The following is a 16,611-nucleotide window of genomic DNA, read 5'->3' on the forward strand; positions in this document are numbered from 1 at the left end:
TATACTAGGAGATGTCAATAGGAAGATTCCTCTGGAGGTGGAGGAAGAATGGGAGGCCCCTAGATTCCAGGAGTTTCAAATGCAAAATAGGGAGTTGGAGTAGATTATTTCAATGGGTTGTTCTGGCTCTAAGATTATGTCATTTATAATTCTGCCGTTTCCTGACTGATTACCAATTGCAAGACACTTGTGTTGAAACCGCGTTTATAGAGAAATAAAAAAATGAGGTGTCCTTCCTTTAAGATGATAAAGAGCCCTACAGGTTATTGATGAAAATGTGATTATTAGGAATCCAAGATTCAGACTATAGAAAGTAGTTTGCAATGATTATATTCCTCACAAAAATTTATTGGCCAAACTCTTGAAGCAAAAGCAGATTTATGGAGATAGGAACTAATACCCCACACATTGACACATTTTGAGAGAATCAATCTCTATAGTGTTAACCTGTAAGAGGCCAAAAAAAAAATCAAAAACTGTAATATTAAAATTACTCAATAGTAAATATAATTATTATAAATCATAATGTCTGTAATATATTTAACAATATTTATTAAATATATTTAGTTACTAAAATAGTAAGTAATAGTAAACATAATTCATAGTAAAATAAATCTTTTTTTCCTTTTTTTTCTTTTAGTTAAGTATGAGAATGAAGCTAGTAAATATTGGAACACATTTTATAAGATTCATAAGAATAAGTTTTTCAAGGATCGTAATTGGCTGTTGAGGGAATTTCCTGAAATTATTCCAGTTGATCAAAAAACTGAACAGAAGTTGCAGGAATTATCATGGGATCATGCAAAAACTAGTGCTGCAGATGGTTTCTCAAGAAGGCACTGCCCTATTCTGCCTGAAGAAAACAATCATAAGAAAAGTTGTGGTTCATCAGATAGTCAAAGCAAAGTGGGATCACTTTTTTCCAACCTAGAATCTAAAGAAAACAGAAAAGGACCTCTGAAGACAGAATTGTTTCCTGGTAGCAACGCCACTTTCAGAATCCTAGAGGTACTGTCTGGCTGGGGCAAAGATGGGAGGTGGCAGATAGCTTTGAAATGTACATTCCATATGACTTTATTAATAATCCAGATTTTTTAGGGGGAAAATTATCAAATCTAACTAAATAAGTGTTCAGTATACTTCTGTGCATAAAGAATATTTAAAGGACTCATGTCTATCATCAGGCTATAAGTTTGGGTTTTAATTTTTTTTTAATTTGTTTTCATTTCTAACTTGAAAGCAGTTTTAAATTCCAGTTAAGTTTGGGCCTTAATTTCTATCTCTTCCTGTTATTAACCCTTTTTAAGTGAACTAGAAATAATGAGATATATAATTAACTGTAATCCAGTATAGACATTGACTTTCTATTTTTAAAAATAAATCTCTTCCTTCTGTTATAAAGGTAATATATATTGATTAGAGAGTTTGCAAAAGAGTAGATAAAAGTATCTACCATCCCACACACAAGGGAGTTAACCATGCTTAACATTTTACTAACTTTTCTCCTTTTGTTTATACTGTTTTATACAGTTGAGCTGTATAAAACTGTACCTATATTTTGGGGTTTTGCTTTGTTTTTATTTAACATTATAACATAAACAACATAAGCAGTTTTTCTATCTTAAAAATTCTCTATAAATATTTTCATGGCTGCAAAATATTATCCTGTGGAAAGTACTTTAATTCTGCTTATCTATTTTCACAATACTAGGCATTTAAATTGTTTTCAGATTTTCTACAGAAAATATCTTTGGATATAGACTTTTCTCCATTTTCTTTTATTATCTTGGGTTAGATTTACTAGCTCATAATTTATTTTAAAAATTTAATGCCCTTGGGGTGCCTGGGTGGCTCAGTCATTAAGCATCTGCCTTCTGCTCGGGTCATGATCCCAGGGTCCTGGGAAGGAGCCCCGCATCAGGCTCCCTGCTCGGCGAGAAGCCTGTTTCTCCCTCTCCACACCCCCTGCTTATGTTCCCCTCTCTTGCTGTGTCTCTTTCTGTCAAATAAATAAAATCTTTTTTTAAAAAAGTTAAAAAAATTTTAATGCCCTTAGTATATATTGCCAAATCAGTTTTTAGGAAGTTGTATTAATACCAATTCATGGCAATGTATGTCTGTTTCATCATACCCTCATTGGTTAGAATATTCTTATTTTAGGGGCTCAGTTGATTAAGCATCTGCCTTCAGATCAGGTCATGATCCCGGGGTTCTGGGATCAAGTTCCTCATTGGGCTCCCTGCTCAGTGGATAGTGTGCTACTCTCCCTCTGCCCCTCCCCTTGCTCTTGCTTGCTCTCTATGTCAAATAAATAAATAAAATCTTTTTTTAAAAGTGTTCTTTTTTTTTTTTTTTTAATTTATTTGACAGAGAGAGATCACAAGTAGGCAGAGAGGGAAGCAGGCTTGCCGCTGAGCAGAGAGCCCAATGCGGGGCTCTATCCCAGGACCCTGGGATCATGAACTGAGCCGAAGGCAGAGGCTTACCCCACTGAGCCACCCAGGTGCCCCAAAAAAGTGTTCTTATTTTAAGTGATTTCCTCTTTGACAGATGAAAATTATACCGTGTTTTAATTTGCATTTCTTTGATTGTTAACTAGGTCACAACGTTCTTCAAATGTTTAGAAGCTATTTGCACTTCTTTTTTTTTTTTTTAAGATTTTTTATTTATTTATTTGACAGACAGAGATCACAAGTAGGCAGAGAGGCAGGCAGAGAGAGAGGAAGGGAAGCAGGCTCCCTGCTGAGCAGAGAGCCCGTTGCGGGGCTCGATCCCAGGACGCTGGGATCATGACCTGAGCCGAAGGCAGAGGCTTTAACCCACTGAGCCACCCAGGCGCCCCTATTTGCACTTCTTTTGTGTTCTATTTATTTCCTTTGCTTATTTATGTTATTTTTTTAATGAATACTATCCTTTTACTGTATTTATTGCCAATTTTTAAAAAAGATTTTATTTATTTATTTGACAGAGAGAGAGAGAGATCACAAGTAGGCAGAGAGGCAGGCAGAGAGAGAGGGGGAAGCAGGCTCCCTACACGGAGCAGAGAGCCCAATGCAGGGCTCCATACCAGGACCCTGAGATCATGACCTAAGCCAAAGGCAGAGGCTTAACCCACTGAGCCACCCAGGCGCCCCGCCAATTTTTTTTACAGTGTGTTGGTCACCTTTTAATTTGGTTTGAGTTTTGGTGTGTAAAAATTTTAAATATTTCCATAGTTAAATTTGTCAATATTATTCTTGTGACTTATTCCATTGCTTTTGAGTTTAGAAAACCCTCCGATTCCTCTGGGGCACCTTGGTGGCTCAGTCAGTTAAGCATCTCTTTCTGGTCAGGTCATGATCCCATGGGCTCCCTGCCCAGCAAGGAGTCTACTTCTCCCTCTCCCTTTGTTCCTCCCCCTGCTTGTGTGCGCTCGCGCTTTCTCTCTTCTCTCTCTCTCTGTCAAATAAATAAACAAATAAATAAATAAATAAAATCTTTAAAAAAATAGAAAGAAAGACCCTTCGACACCAGACATCCGGTACACTTTTTTCTAGTTTTTTTAAATTAAAAAAAAAATCTAACATTGGTGAGGAAAATTTAACCTTGTTTTCATGATATTTGTTTATTCTTCTGATTTTTTTAGGTTGGCTGTGGAGCTGGAAATAGTGTTTTTCCAATTTTGAACACTTTACAGTGAGTTTTAAAGTTTTCTCTTGCAAAATTTTACATATGTATGGGGCGTTAAGAAATTCTGGAAAAATGTCATCTATATGCCAGTAGTATTCTTGTTCACATATAAACAATGGCTTAAACAAATTTCAAAAGAATTGTCTTAGTCCTAGTGTCAAATTTTGTGTGAACTAGGAATTACTCTGAAAAGAATGTTTCACAGCTGTGGGTTGAAGTAATTTTTTAAGCTTGTGTGTGTGTGGATGAGAGAATAAGAAAAGAACCAGAGATTTGACCGTTCGTTCCACTAAGCTGTGAATTGCTAAACTTCAAAGTTCCCTTTGCTCCTCCAGGTCTGTAGGAGCCATTTCCCATAGAGAGAATTGAATTTAAAGCTTATACTTTAACCTCATTTTATTTTGTCATCACTTCTGGAGCCACACCCAGTATAAGACTTCCCTTTGTCCAATGATTGTCTCTAGACTTGGAATTGTTTGGAGGTAACAGCAACTAACCCTAAGACAAAAAAAGCAGGGGTAGATAATAGGGACAGAGGTGTTCTCCTAATGCATCCTTCCTGTTCACCGCCTCACATATGTGTTGTAGTATTTCCATGATGAAGACAACATTCCTCACAAAGATTTTTCTAGCACTTGTACCTGTGGCTGGTCTTTTTTTTTTTTTTTTTTTGTAAGTTTACACAACAGCTTTCACATTATTTTTCCATTATAAAATTGACATGAGTACATTGCAGAACATTTCCATTAGAGGAGAGGAGGGTGAGAATCACCCATCATCCCCATCATCCTAACATAGCGGCTGTCAGCATTTTTGTTATAATTCCTTTCAGTCTTTTCTCTATGTGTATTTTAAATTTTAATGATGGGGTTTTTTTTTTAGCTTTTCCTTATGAAAATGTGAAAGCATTCAGAAAAGTAAAGAGTAATACAGTGAATTCTCATATATCCACCACCTTGATTTAACAGTTAACACAATGCCAACATCATGACACTTTATTTTTAAATACTTATGATGTAGCTCCAAAAAAAAAAAATCAGTACATTCTTCATTACTATTCTAAACCTAACATAATAAATAGTAATTTCCTAATACCATTAGATTACCAGTTAAAGTGGCCAGGCAGAAGTGATAGTGGCAAATTTGCAGTTCTGAATATCCTTTCTCTTTTCATACTTATTTTCTTTGTTTTCCCTTTTCTCCATTTCTGGACCAAGATTTCCTGCTGTTTTATACCACGTACTCAGTTTCCTTCACCCCAGTAACTTCTGACCTTACAATACAGATAAATTTACTACTTTGGCAATTGATAATGAATTGCTTTATGACTCATCTCAAGGTATTATTTAGCATATCATTTCTTTAAGTCTTGTCTCTCCAACCACTGCATATATTCCTTGAAGTAGAAAATATATTTTATCCTAATCTGATTTTCCAGGTAACCTAACAGTGCAGTACGGGTAGTTAGAGCTCAATACATATTGGATAATATCTCTGAATTCCTAGTTGTTCTATTTTTCCCTCTTCTCCCTCCAATGAATGATTGCAAGCACTTTTTTCCTCACTCCCTGATACTTGGCTGTTTTGTTTTGTTTTAATCGTTATAGCTTGATAACCTAAGATAATTAATTCATTTTTTAAAGGCAACCAGTGATTTTTTTTTTTTTTTAGCCTTCCAAAGGGAGAATTAGATTTTTTTCCCCACCTAAAAAATTATGTTTTATTACTTTTGGAGAGTATAGGATTAATGTTTTACATTTTCTGAATATTTTACCATAATTAGACCTCTGGAATTGAGAGGTCATATCATTCTCCAAGGATCATTTAATGCTTAAACCCCCTCCAAGAGAGTGGTGTGGTGGTAGTAGTGATATTTACACCTGCTTCCTGGGAGAAGGGCCAACGCAGTCAGCTGATTTTACAGAAAAGCTCTGGAAAGTCATTGGGTAGTCACAAGACCTCAGCTTGGGCTGCTGTTGCAGTGGGAATTCAGTCTCAGAGGTCATGCTGCTGTCCTGGTAGGACACATGGCAAATGGCACATGCTTTCCTTTAGCTACTAGACTATTCTGTATCTTGTGGGTGTTTAGTAACCAGTGCCCAAAGTTTGACTGCATATCTTTTTTTTTTTTTTAAGATTTTTTTTATTTATTTGACAAAGAGAGAGAGAGAATCACAAGTAGGCAGAGCAGCAGGCAGAGAGAGAGGGAGAAGCAGGCTCCCCGCTGAGCAGAGAGCCCAGTGCGGGGCTCGATCCCAGGACTCTTGAGATCATGACCTGAGCCAAAGGCAGAGGCTTTAACCCACTGAGCCACCCAGGTGCCCCATGCATACCTTTTATAAGGAGCTAGATGTGCTAGTGTCCAGAGAAGCATTTTGAGTTATATGGACGTTTTTACAGAACTGTGATAAGTTCTTAAGTTTTTAAGTTCCTAGAAGGCAGAGACTGGTCTTCCTGTAATAATAATATGATGGTTATAATAAAAATAATAGCAATAGCAACAACAGTTATAACAATGACTAACATTTAGCAGGTGCTTACTGTGAGTTTGGCACCTTTTTGGAAACTTATATGAATTGCTCCAATTCTTACAATGACCTTAGGTGCCATATTTATCTCTGCTTTATAGATGAGGAAATGGGGTTACAGAGAAATTAAGTAACTATTCCAAGATCATACAACTGAATGGTACAGCCAGGATTCAAACCATAGGCAGTTTGGTTCCAGAGCTCTTGCCCTTAGACATCATATCACATAGGGCTATATGCATGTGAGTGCTTCCTGAGAAAAGTTCAAACACATGTGACCGACCACCCAGGAAGTTAGGGGTCACAAATATATGGATTTCGTAGGAAACAGTAGGGGTATCGGCTGGAGTAAAGCACTGTTTTTTATATGGGACAGATGAAAAAGGCAAGCAGCACAAGTCATAACCAAATCCTATTCATCATATTTTAACTAATATTAAATTGAATGTAAATCCCCAGTGCCACAGAATTATTGCATTATACATGAATGTAGTATCCATCAATGGGTAGCATTTAAGAGTATAATCTGAGCCTGGGTGGGATTTTATTTGTGGAATACATATTTGTGTTTGTATTTCATATTTATTTAGTAATTCTCCTTGAAATGTCTCCTGACCCAAATTAGAAGTTCTAATTATGTGTTTTAAGGCCCACTTATATAACCTGCTACATACTGGTTTGAGCTCTCAGGATCAACTCTGCTTCTCATCCCTGGCATAGGACTACCATCTCTAAGCCCTTATACCATGTACCCTTCTCCCCACTCAGCAATGCTATTCCCTTCTACAAAATTCTGAAGACTTATACCTTTGGAACACTGCCCTGTCCACAACCCTATAAAACCTATATAAAACCAATCATGTCCTCAGCTAGGCTATAAAACCCACAAGAGCCAGGACCATAGTTATAATTATTGTTTAATGACAAACTAATCTCTTTCTGTGATTCAGACATGGTATTAAGTAACATGATGCAAGGACTATTTGATACCATCATACTAGGGATGATCAGGAAGGGTACTGGTCCACAAAATTCAGAGTATATGTGTGCCCAGGAGTAACCGCGATCCAGACATTGTAACGAATTTTAGGTAAAGGCCAAATAGAACTTGTCTACAAGTTCAGTGGAGGCCACTTAAAACTACTCAAGACTTTCATATGGATAAACATCCCCTGCCAAAAAATGACTGACTTTAAATTTATAAATAAAATAACTGAGTATTAAAGAAGTTAAGTCAAATTCACAGAGTTAATAAATGGAAAATTCAGGATTTAAACACAGGTCTATTTGGCTCCAAAATATATACTCTTACTATTTTATTAGACAATTTCATTTACTACCTTGTATTCTAATGTTTCATACATACATGAGGCTAATAAATGTTTAGAAGTTGTGTTTACATGATATTAAAATATATATATATGTTTCTGTTCCATTAGGGGCATCAGAGCCTCTCTGAGAGGGTCAAGAACCAAATGAGTTGTACAGAGAGAAAGGGGACTGAAGTACCAAGGACACAGGGGTCTGAGAGTCCTTGCACACGGGTAGAACTTGATTAAGCTATGAAGGAGCTACAGGCCTTACTGGCTGGAGGCACAGAAGAAAGAGTGTGGGGAGGTGGGGGGAGCAGGAGAAAGATGGAACAGTGATGATGGATAGCTTTGGAGGTTTCCCATGTAAGAGTATGATGGGATGTAAGGGTAGGTAGCCTTACATAATGGAGAACTTCAAAAGCAGGACAGGAATTTGAAAGTTACCCTGTAATTAATGGTAAGCATTTGAGACAATGCTATTTCGGAAGCAACATGAAGGCACCCATACGCCATTATAGAGAATAATGTCTAAAAAGAAGAAACAACAACCCAGGTGCCATCCAAAATTCTATTAAAGAAATACTTTTTAATAAGTTCAAGCCTACAGTTTCCTTTCTTATGTAACCTGAGCATAGATGAACTCTAGATTTAAATATTGGTTCCATTTTCATAGGAATGTTCCAGATTCCTTTCTTTACTGTTGTGATTTTGCTTCCAGAGCTGTGGAGCTAGTAAAGGTATGCCTCATATTTTCTTAAAGGAGAGCCAAGTAAGGATCTAATTTATTTGCTGCTGCTGTGATATTTTTGAAATATTTCAAATGTTATCTGTGACCATTTTTAACCACGCTTTTACTATTTCTGGGAATCATATCATCAGCTGATACCTAAGGTATCACCTTAAAATGATAGACGTTGTTTTGAATTTAAAATAAAATTGAAGGCACTGGTACACCTAGAAAGGTCAACAGGTCCTACAAGGTGATCTTTTTTTTTTTTAAAGGAGTGGGGAGAGAGAGAGAGAGAGAGAATCTTATTTATTTATTTATTTATTTATTTATTTATTTATTTATTAGAGAGTGCATGCACACAAGCTGGAGGAGGGGCAGAGGGAGAGGGAGAAAATCTCAAGCAGACTCCCTGCTGAGCGTGAATCCCAGCGTGGATCTCATCAGCCCTAAGACCATGACTTGAGCTGAAACTAAGAGTCACACACAACCAACTGAGCCACCCAGGTGCCCTGGGGAGAGGATTTTAAGTAGGCTCCATGCCTTATGTGGAGCCCAACACAGGGCTTGATCTCAGTATGGGGCTTGATCTGAGAACCCTGAAGTCATGACCTGAACTGAAACCAAGAGTCAGATGCTTTACCATGAGTTACCCAGGTGCCCCCTACAAGATAAGATGATCTTATTCATATTTATGTCCCTAGATCCCTGCACACAGTCTAACACATAAGAGGTACTCATTAAATTAAAAATTATGAAGTTAAAAAAATTTGAGAAGGCATATAATACAAATGTAACTGTCCTAGACTGTTGGAAAAGCAGTGGGGAGCCTGGACTTGTTTGACCAATCCCCAAAAGCTAGTAAGCATTACCTTAGCAAAAAGTATTTTTAGGAGATGGGAAAGGAATGGAAATTCTGCTAACAGAAATGTATAGTCAGTACATGGAACTTAATTTCTGATATTGAGTAATAGTTAATCATGGTAGACATTTTCTAAAATACTGAAAAGCCTAAACAGAGAGATAAAATTCACCTATAATCACACTTCTTAGAGTCCTGTGGTGAATCGAGGTTAGGTATTTTGGTATATATCCTTCTGGTATTGTTTTATGGGCAAATTTGTATGTATGTATGTTCTAATTTTTTTAAATAACAGCCTTTATTGAGATACAGTTCACACACCATGGAATTCACCACTTTATACAATTCACTGATTTTAGTATATGTACGAAGTTGTGCTATCATTACCATTATCTAATTTTTGATTATTTAGTAGAGGATATTTGTATTTTAAGCCAAAGGAGGCATGGAACAAGCAGTAGGAGAGAGAGCTGAGGACCATCTCAGTGCCTCTGAGATAATATACGGTAGTCTTTCAACAGTGTTGCCTACTGACTCAAAGGCCTGCCCTATTCCTCTTTTTATTTTATCTTTTTTTTTTTTTTTGAAGTTTCTGGACCTTTTTTTTTTTTTTTTAAAGATTTTATTTATTTGACACACAGAGAAAGCACGAGCAGGAGGAGTACCAGGCAGAGGAAAGGGAAAAGCACACTCTCCACTAGCAGGGAGCCCAATGCAGGGCTCAATCCCAGGACCCTGAGATCATGACCTGAGCCTAAGGCAAGCACTTAACCGACTGAGGCACCCAGGTGCCCCCCTATTCCTCTTTTTAAACTAAAGAGGAATTGCGAAGAACGCTATGAGTCCAAGCACAAGACTTAATTTTTTATGGCAGCTTGAAATAAGCTTACAGAATACTGAATCTGAAATAAAGTGCATCCAGATTTACAGAGGAAAAAGGCACTAGGAGAAATATAAAGTTTGACCTTTTTATTTTAAGAAAAATGCTAGAAGTCTGCTAACTGCTTTTTTCCCCCTTTTTATTCCTTTATCATGATAGTTGCACTCGTCCTACAGAGCAGCCCAGTGTTGTGCCTTTGTTCATGACGTCTGTGATGAGGGCTTACCTTACCCTTTTCCAGATGGGATACTGGACGTCATTCTCCTTGTCTTTGTGCTCTCTTCCATTCATCCTGACAGGTAACCAAAGACAGAGGGCAAAGCAATGTGTAAAGCCCCTTTATCAGTTGTAGTTTTCAGAAATATATATATATATAAAAAAGTGGCAATTCTTGATTTTATGATTTAGTGAACTACACTGTGTAGAACATGCAGCCTTTTAAATGCAGTTTTTCCTTTCTTCAGACTTGGGGAAAGAAACTGGCCAAACTGCTTCATTAGTGAGCTTTCTATCACTGTCAGAGAAGTGAGCATTCTCTGGCTAGACACATACCTATTAAAAGTGACGGTGCTTCAAGGAAATTACAAATTCAGAACAGCCTAATAGACTCCCAAGAGGGAAATTGTACTTGGTGACCAGAAACAAACATCTTTGATTTAGTATCTTACCGAATGTTCGTGAAGAGGTGGGCTGTGAATCTGTTTGGTTTCATACCGGTCTGTCGACAGGCTTTAAAATTTTTGTGTTAAAGAAGTTCTCCAGGGAATTAGAGGTACTCAAGATTTGCTGGATTAACCTTGGACCTTTATCATCTAAGATTGGCCATTGCCATCATTTAAATATTTATGACTTAAATTTTTTGTTCATACATTGTTTTGAAACAGTCAACATAGCTTTTGTCCGGAGAGGAAGCAGAAAGAGATACTACCAGCTGTTAAAATGATCACCTCTCTTAAAATTCTGCCACTTCGTTTGTATTAAGGAACACGTGTGGTGGCAAGAGTTGTGTGTGTGTAAGTTTTCTTAAAATTGGATTTTCTGCTGCGGCAGTAGATTCAACCCCAAAAATTTCCTCTGCTGGTAGATACAGACTTGACATCAACCAGTCTTTGTTTGATGAGTGTGACCCTTTCCCAAAGAAACCGAGTTAACATGTGCTTTTCCCTTTGCAATTACAAACTCACTAGGACCCTTTATAGTCTTTTTACTTCTTATTTAGAGATGAGCACTTTGATTGCTTGTTGAAAGACAAATTAAATTTCCAAATAAATCCGAATGAAACATATTTTTGCACCTGGTGAGAGATATCACATTCCATGAAGCCACTTTTTCCTCCCACTTTCTCTAATCTGTGTCTTTCTGCTAATCTGTTTAGAATATTGGCATCATTCAGGTACTGGTAGAGAGATGTCATCTATGTATTTTGTTTCATAGTTAAAAGAATGAATAGTTAAAAGGATGGAGTAGGTGGATAGAGAACAAGATTTTCTATTTGACACCTATAACAGGAAATGTTTAAATTCCAAATAAGACCACAAAAACTCTACTTAAAATTAGTTTAGATAATGTATTTTCTCATGATTTGAACTGAATGTTAAAAAGAAGGGGAAGCAGATGTCTTGGAAAGATTACTGTTATTCTACAGTATGTTCATTCTGTTTATTTATTATAAAATAAATTCAGATGTATCCTGTCCCTAGCCACTTTCTTACCTATATAGAAATGATCTGAAAATAAGGTGAGTGAGTAGAAGGAAGGCAATAGTAAGTGAAAAAACAGTATCTTTAGAGTCATTTGGGACTCTGATGGTATATTCAGCCCCATGAAAGTTTTAGAAAAGTGGCTTCCTACCAGCTTGAAAAATCCATCCACAAATGAATGGCAAGCAGTTCTGCTAGACCTTGAGACTGGGGGATCCAGCTTAAATGGGAATAAACCATAAGAGGCTAAAAAAGAAGAGATAACTGTTCTTACCACTGAAATAAAAGAAAGTACAATATGTTTACCACAGATCCAAGCATAGAGTAGGCTTTTAATCTCTTCTTCTCCTTTTCCTCACCCTCCATCTAGAGGTAGATGAGGATAGCAGAGTTGGCCCAAGGCAGATAAAGAAAGAAAAGGGGCCCTTTCCCATTCTTGTCTTGTCCATCTCCCCCAGCCCACGCTCACCTGCAGTCCTCAGGAACTGGTTCTGGAATTTGGCACCGAGCCAAGCAAGGTGGGCTGATGAAGAAAAGCAGCCCCCACCCTTGCCTTTACCTACAACCCCAGATGTTAAAGGATAGTTGGGAAGAAAGGATTTGCAGAGGGAGATGACTGCATTTTGAAGTATTTGGCTGTTTATTTTTCTGCATTTATGTTTCATACTTTGTTTTAGTAGTAATTGCAGAAAGGTATTCTCTGTTCGTAAGACATTTATCCTGAATGCGAATATTTTAAGGTTTAGATATGGTTTTCTTTAATTGCCAAACTCTAAGGCCATAAACGCAGTGTGAAAATAACCTCTAACAAAATAAACGAGGAAAAAGACTTTTCTTTTTTCCCTTTCATGTACTTATGTTCCAGTTTTTTAAGAGAGCATTTCATCTAATTATGCCACCTCTTTATGTTATATTTCTATCTTGTTTTCATGGTGACTTTCATTTTCTCACTATCTACTTCCTTCATAACCTGACATAAATCTGGCTTTTCTCTCCTTTATTCCACTGAACATTGTTTTAATTGGAAGGAATTTACAGATTATCTGATGCGAACTCCTCATTTTTAAAATAAGAAAATCTAAAAGCTTTAAGTAGCGTGGATAAAGCAGAGATAGCTAGGACTCAGCACATGGGCTTCCATTTACCATTCTCTGCTCAGGGCAGACACTCATAACTGATTTTGTACCCTGATTGTCATTCCCACTGAGCTCTGTAGGCAGCCAATGTCAGTCACTCGGCATGGATATGAGATCTGAAATCTTTGCCATCTCTGACCCATAATCACACATAAGACCATGAACATTTAACCAAAAACATTAAGACAAGAGCAGTCACAAGGGGTTGTATTTGATTGGGAGCCAGATGAAAAGAATAAATAATAAAAGAAAGTAAGTAAAGGCTTCCCAGTATTGAGCTGGGGCTTGGAGTGTGAATAGAATTTAAATAGGCAGAAAGTAAGAGAGAATTCTTTGAGGGGAACCACGTGAACAAAGGCACGGATTGCCTCAGAGCCAAGCTTGGAACAGTTTGGGCAGAGTTGATGCTTCACATTAGGATGTAGTGGGAAAGATGTTGGAGAGATTGAGGCCAGTTGAAGGAGATCTTAAGAGCCCAGCTAAGAAATTGAGATTTTATCCTATGGATTAAAATCATGAACATTTTTGAGCAAAGGGATGATTTGACAAAACCATCATTTTAAGTAGAATAATTCCTCACTGATATGCAGGAAGAATTAACAGGGGAATAATAAAGGATGTTAGAAAGTATTCTGTTTCCAGGCCTAAGGAGGTAGCAGTTTGTACTAAAGGACTACAAAAGGGAAACAAAAAGGAGACAAAACATCATTTAAAAAAAGAAGACCTAGAATTGGATGACCACGTGGTTGTGGAGAGACTAGTGAAAGAGGAGGAAAAGAAAAGGGTTAAAAATAACCTCTGAGGTGTAACACTTCAGTGAATGATGGCACCTTTGAACTAAATAAAGGAAAAGGGGCTAGTTTTGGAGTAAACATTATCTCTGTTTAGATATGTGCAATTTGGGATGGCTCCACCATATTTTTTATCTTGCAAGGAAAATGAAGTGACTTCAGTGTTTATCTGCCTTGGGACTACCGTAACTTGATAGAAATACCAGGAACCATCTATGTAGTTTTGCAGTGCAGCTTTGACATCATCAAGCTCTGTGAAGACACCACTCGGTCATTTGGGTGATTACCTTATACTCTAGGTCTTCTGAGTCTGATCGTTTAGCAAGTTTTCGTATCCATTTTCCTTTCTGTACAAAATATTTTTGGTTTTGTCGCCCTTAGGTTTGTGGTGAGATTTTTTTGGCCCCATGGAACTTTCCTTATTTTATCTTTACAAAGGTTAAATGTGGCACGTAAAGCAAGACTTCTGCCGATAGTATCTTGCTTTGTTTTCAAAGGATGCAAGGCGTTGTAAACCGACTGTCCAAATTACTGAAACCTGGAGGAGTGCTGTTATTTCGGGACTATGGAAGATATGATAAGACTCAGCTTCGTTTTAAAAGGGGTATATTCAGTTTGGAATTCTTTTCATGTGTTTTAAAAATGCCTTGTTTATATTTTATGTCACATTTCTGTTTTGTTTTAAGGAATACTAAGTTTCTGTGATCACAATTATGTTTTTTAGGACATTGCTTATCTGAAAATTTTTATGTTCGAGGAGATGGTACCAGAGTATATTTCTTTACAAAAGGTATGCTTATCTCTAAGGGAAAGTAATTAGCTGTAAGAACTCTCTTTGGTTACTCTGTAACCACACTGTAACTGTTCTTTGTGAAAGCTCTAAAATGGCCTTTTTGTCTTTTAATCTTTTTCCAGTTGAAACTGCTTTAAAGAATCACTTGTTTCATTCTTATAGCCAAGTGAAGGTGTAGTCTGTTCCATTTTGGAAATACTGTTAGCCCAGATATGAAAAAAATGATGACATACCACAGCCAGAGGAGGGAACTTGATTTTAAGAGTCCATAGAAAATTACTTATCTCTTGTCAATTCCTCATTTTTAAAAAAGTGTTTAAAATGAATTCTCCACTCAAGGATTTTCTCCAAACTTATGTGAGTATTTTATAATGTGCCATTTGGGGTCTCTGGAAACAAAAAAAAAACTCAGAACAGAGGGCACCTTTCAAAATATTGAAATCTGCAACCAGTAGTATTGTATATCTGTTTATGCCTGCCATGTTAAGCTGTTCATACTTGGTGTATTTCTGTGAAGTAGAAGAAATCCACTTGGTTTTACAGGTTTCCTTAACCAGTTTGTACTGGGGAGTCTATTAGTATAACTGAAATTTAGATGGTCAGTCATTCCATTAATATTCCATTGTTCCTGACTGTCCCCCTGTCTCCCACCACCATGCACCAGTCACATATACATTTGATTGCCATTTTTGTCTCACAGGGGAAGTCCACAATATGTTCTGCAAGGCTGGGTTAGACGAGAAGCAAAATCTGGTTGATCGTCGTTTACAAGTGAATAGGAAAAAACAAGTGAAAATGCATCGAGTGTGGGTTCAAGGCAAATTCCAGAAACCATTACACTTGACTCAAAAAACCTCCCAATTGGGATTTTCACTCCTTTCTCATGGCTGAATCATGAGGATTACACTGTACAAAGACTTGTGTAGATCTTTCGTTTTTGAAAGGACAACCAGAAGAAAAGAGAATTTGTATATCCTGCTGTTTATCGTGGGTGAGCTCTTTTGTTTAAGCACTTGTAAATGATTTGGAAGAGTGTACCATATTCTGTGTTTTCAAAGCTTAATGTGCTCAAGCTTGTTTGTGTTTATGTCTAACCATTTTGTTTGTTCTCTGAAATTTATAAGCTTTCAATTAAATTACTGCTATAAGTCAGATGATTCTGAGAAACCATACCCTGCCATTTTTTAGAAGTGCAAAAAAAAACATTTGTTTATGTGTTAGTCTAACATAGTTAAACTCTCTTCCTCTCTTATCTGTTAGCAAAGAGACAGTACTCCTTGTTTCCCCTGCAAGTCACAAGGCCTAGGTGAATTTTTTGTTTTCTCCTTTTCTGTTTACCCCAAAACTCTTTTTTTTTTTAAATTCAGAGACTAATGTCTGAAATAGAATTTTAGTTTCTGTTTCCTAAAATTGGGGAAGTATGACCCATGCTAACATTATTTTCAGGCTATTATTAGGTGTACAAGTTATTGTAAGCTCTCTTTAAGTCAACTGTTATACCCCCCAAAATTCTTATTACCACCTTGCCTCAAAAAGGATATAAGTTGGCTTGCAAATTGCACTTTGTAAAAATGGAGTTTCTAAAAAAAAAAAAAAAATGGAGTTTCTAAGATTGGTTTTTCATTTGTCATACAACATATACTGAGTACTTTACATTGTGCTAAATTATATGGACTAATACAATAAATACAGACCCAGTCCTGTCTTCAGAGAGCATAGATAGGATCTGGCTGTCAAAGCAAAACATGCACATCCCAAGCCTCTAAATCACAGTCTCAGATAATATATAAACAGGTACTCAAATAGGGCACTTAGCAGCTAGCAGACTTTGAGCCACAGAAATCTAGAAGAAATGGAAATCTCTTGAAGGACTACCATTGGAAAAATTCAGTTCCCACTCTTTTTCCTTTTTTTTTTCTTAAAGTATTTATTTATTTGACAGAGACAGAGATCACAAGTAGGCAAAGAGGCAGGCAGAGAGAGAGAGGGAGAAGCAGGCTCCCCACTGAGCAGAGAGCCCGATGCGGGGCTCGATCCCAGGACCCTGAGATCATGACCTGAGCCAAAGGCAGGGGCTTAACCCACTGAGCCACCCAGGCGCCCCCTCTTTTCCCTTTTTGAATGCACTTAAAATTCAGTTTTCGGAAGAATGTGATTGGTCTAACTTGGTCATGGAGTCATCTCTTGACAGTTTGGGGCAGGGAAGCTTCAT

The 16,611-nt window shown here is 37.1% G+C and overlaps 1 protein-coding gene across 3 annotated transcripts in view; it reads left to right on the forward strand.

Annotated features, from left to right (window-relative positions):
* METTL8 (methyltransferase 8, tRNA N3-cytidine) overlaps positions 1-15,976 on the forward strand; it is a 94,142-nt gene extending 78,166 nt beyond the window's left edge. The window contains exons 5-11 of one of the 3 annotated variants that reach the window (XM_080798087.1): positions 641-1,008; positions 3,626-3,675; positions 8,184-8,247; positions 10,139-10,278; positions 14,104-14,210; positions 14,331-14,396; positions 15,100-15,976. In XM_080798087.1, coding sequence (XP_080654213.1) covers positions 641-1,008; positions 3,626-3,675; positions 8,184-8,247; positions 10,139-10,278; positions 14,104-14,210; positions 14,331-14,396; positions 15,100-15,290 — 986 coding nt within the window. In that variant the 3' untranslated portion in view covers positions 15,291-15,976. Of the gene's footprint in view, positions 1-640; positions 1,009-3,625; positions 3,676-8,183; positions 8,248-10,138; positions 10,279-14,103; positions 14,211-14,330; positions 14,397-14,521; positions 14,757-15,099 lie in introns of those variants that run through there. The other 2 variants (XM_080798088.1, XM_080798089.1) reach the window with 2 other exon arrangements.
* The last annotated feature ends 635 nt before the right edge of the window (positions 15,977-16,611 follow it).

Source organism: Martes martes, assembly GCF_963455335.1.
Source record: "Martes martes genome assembly, chromosome: 3".
Lineage (NCBI taxonomy): Eukaryota > Metazoa > Chordata > Mammalia > Carnivora > Mustelidae > Martes > Martes martes.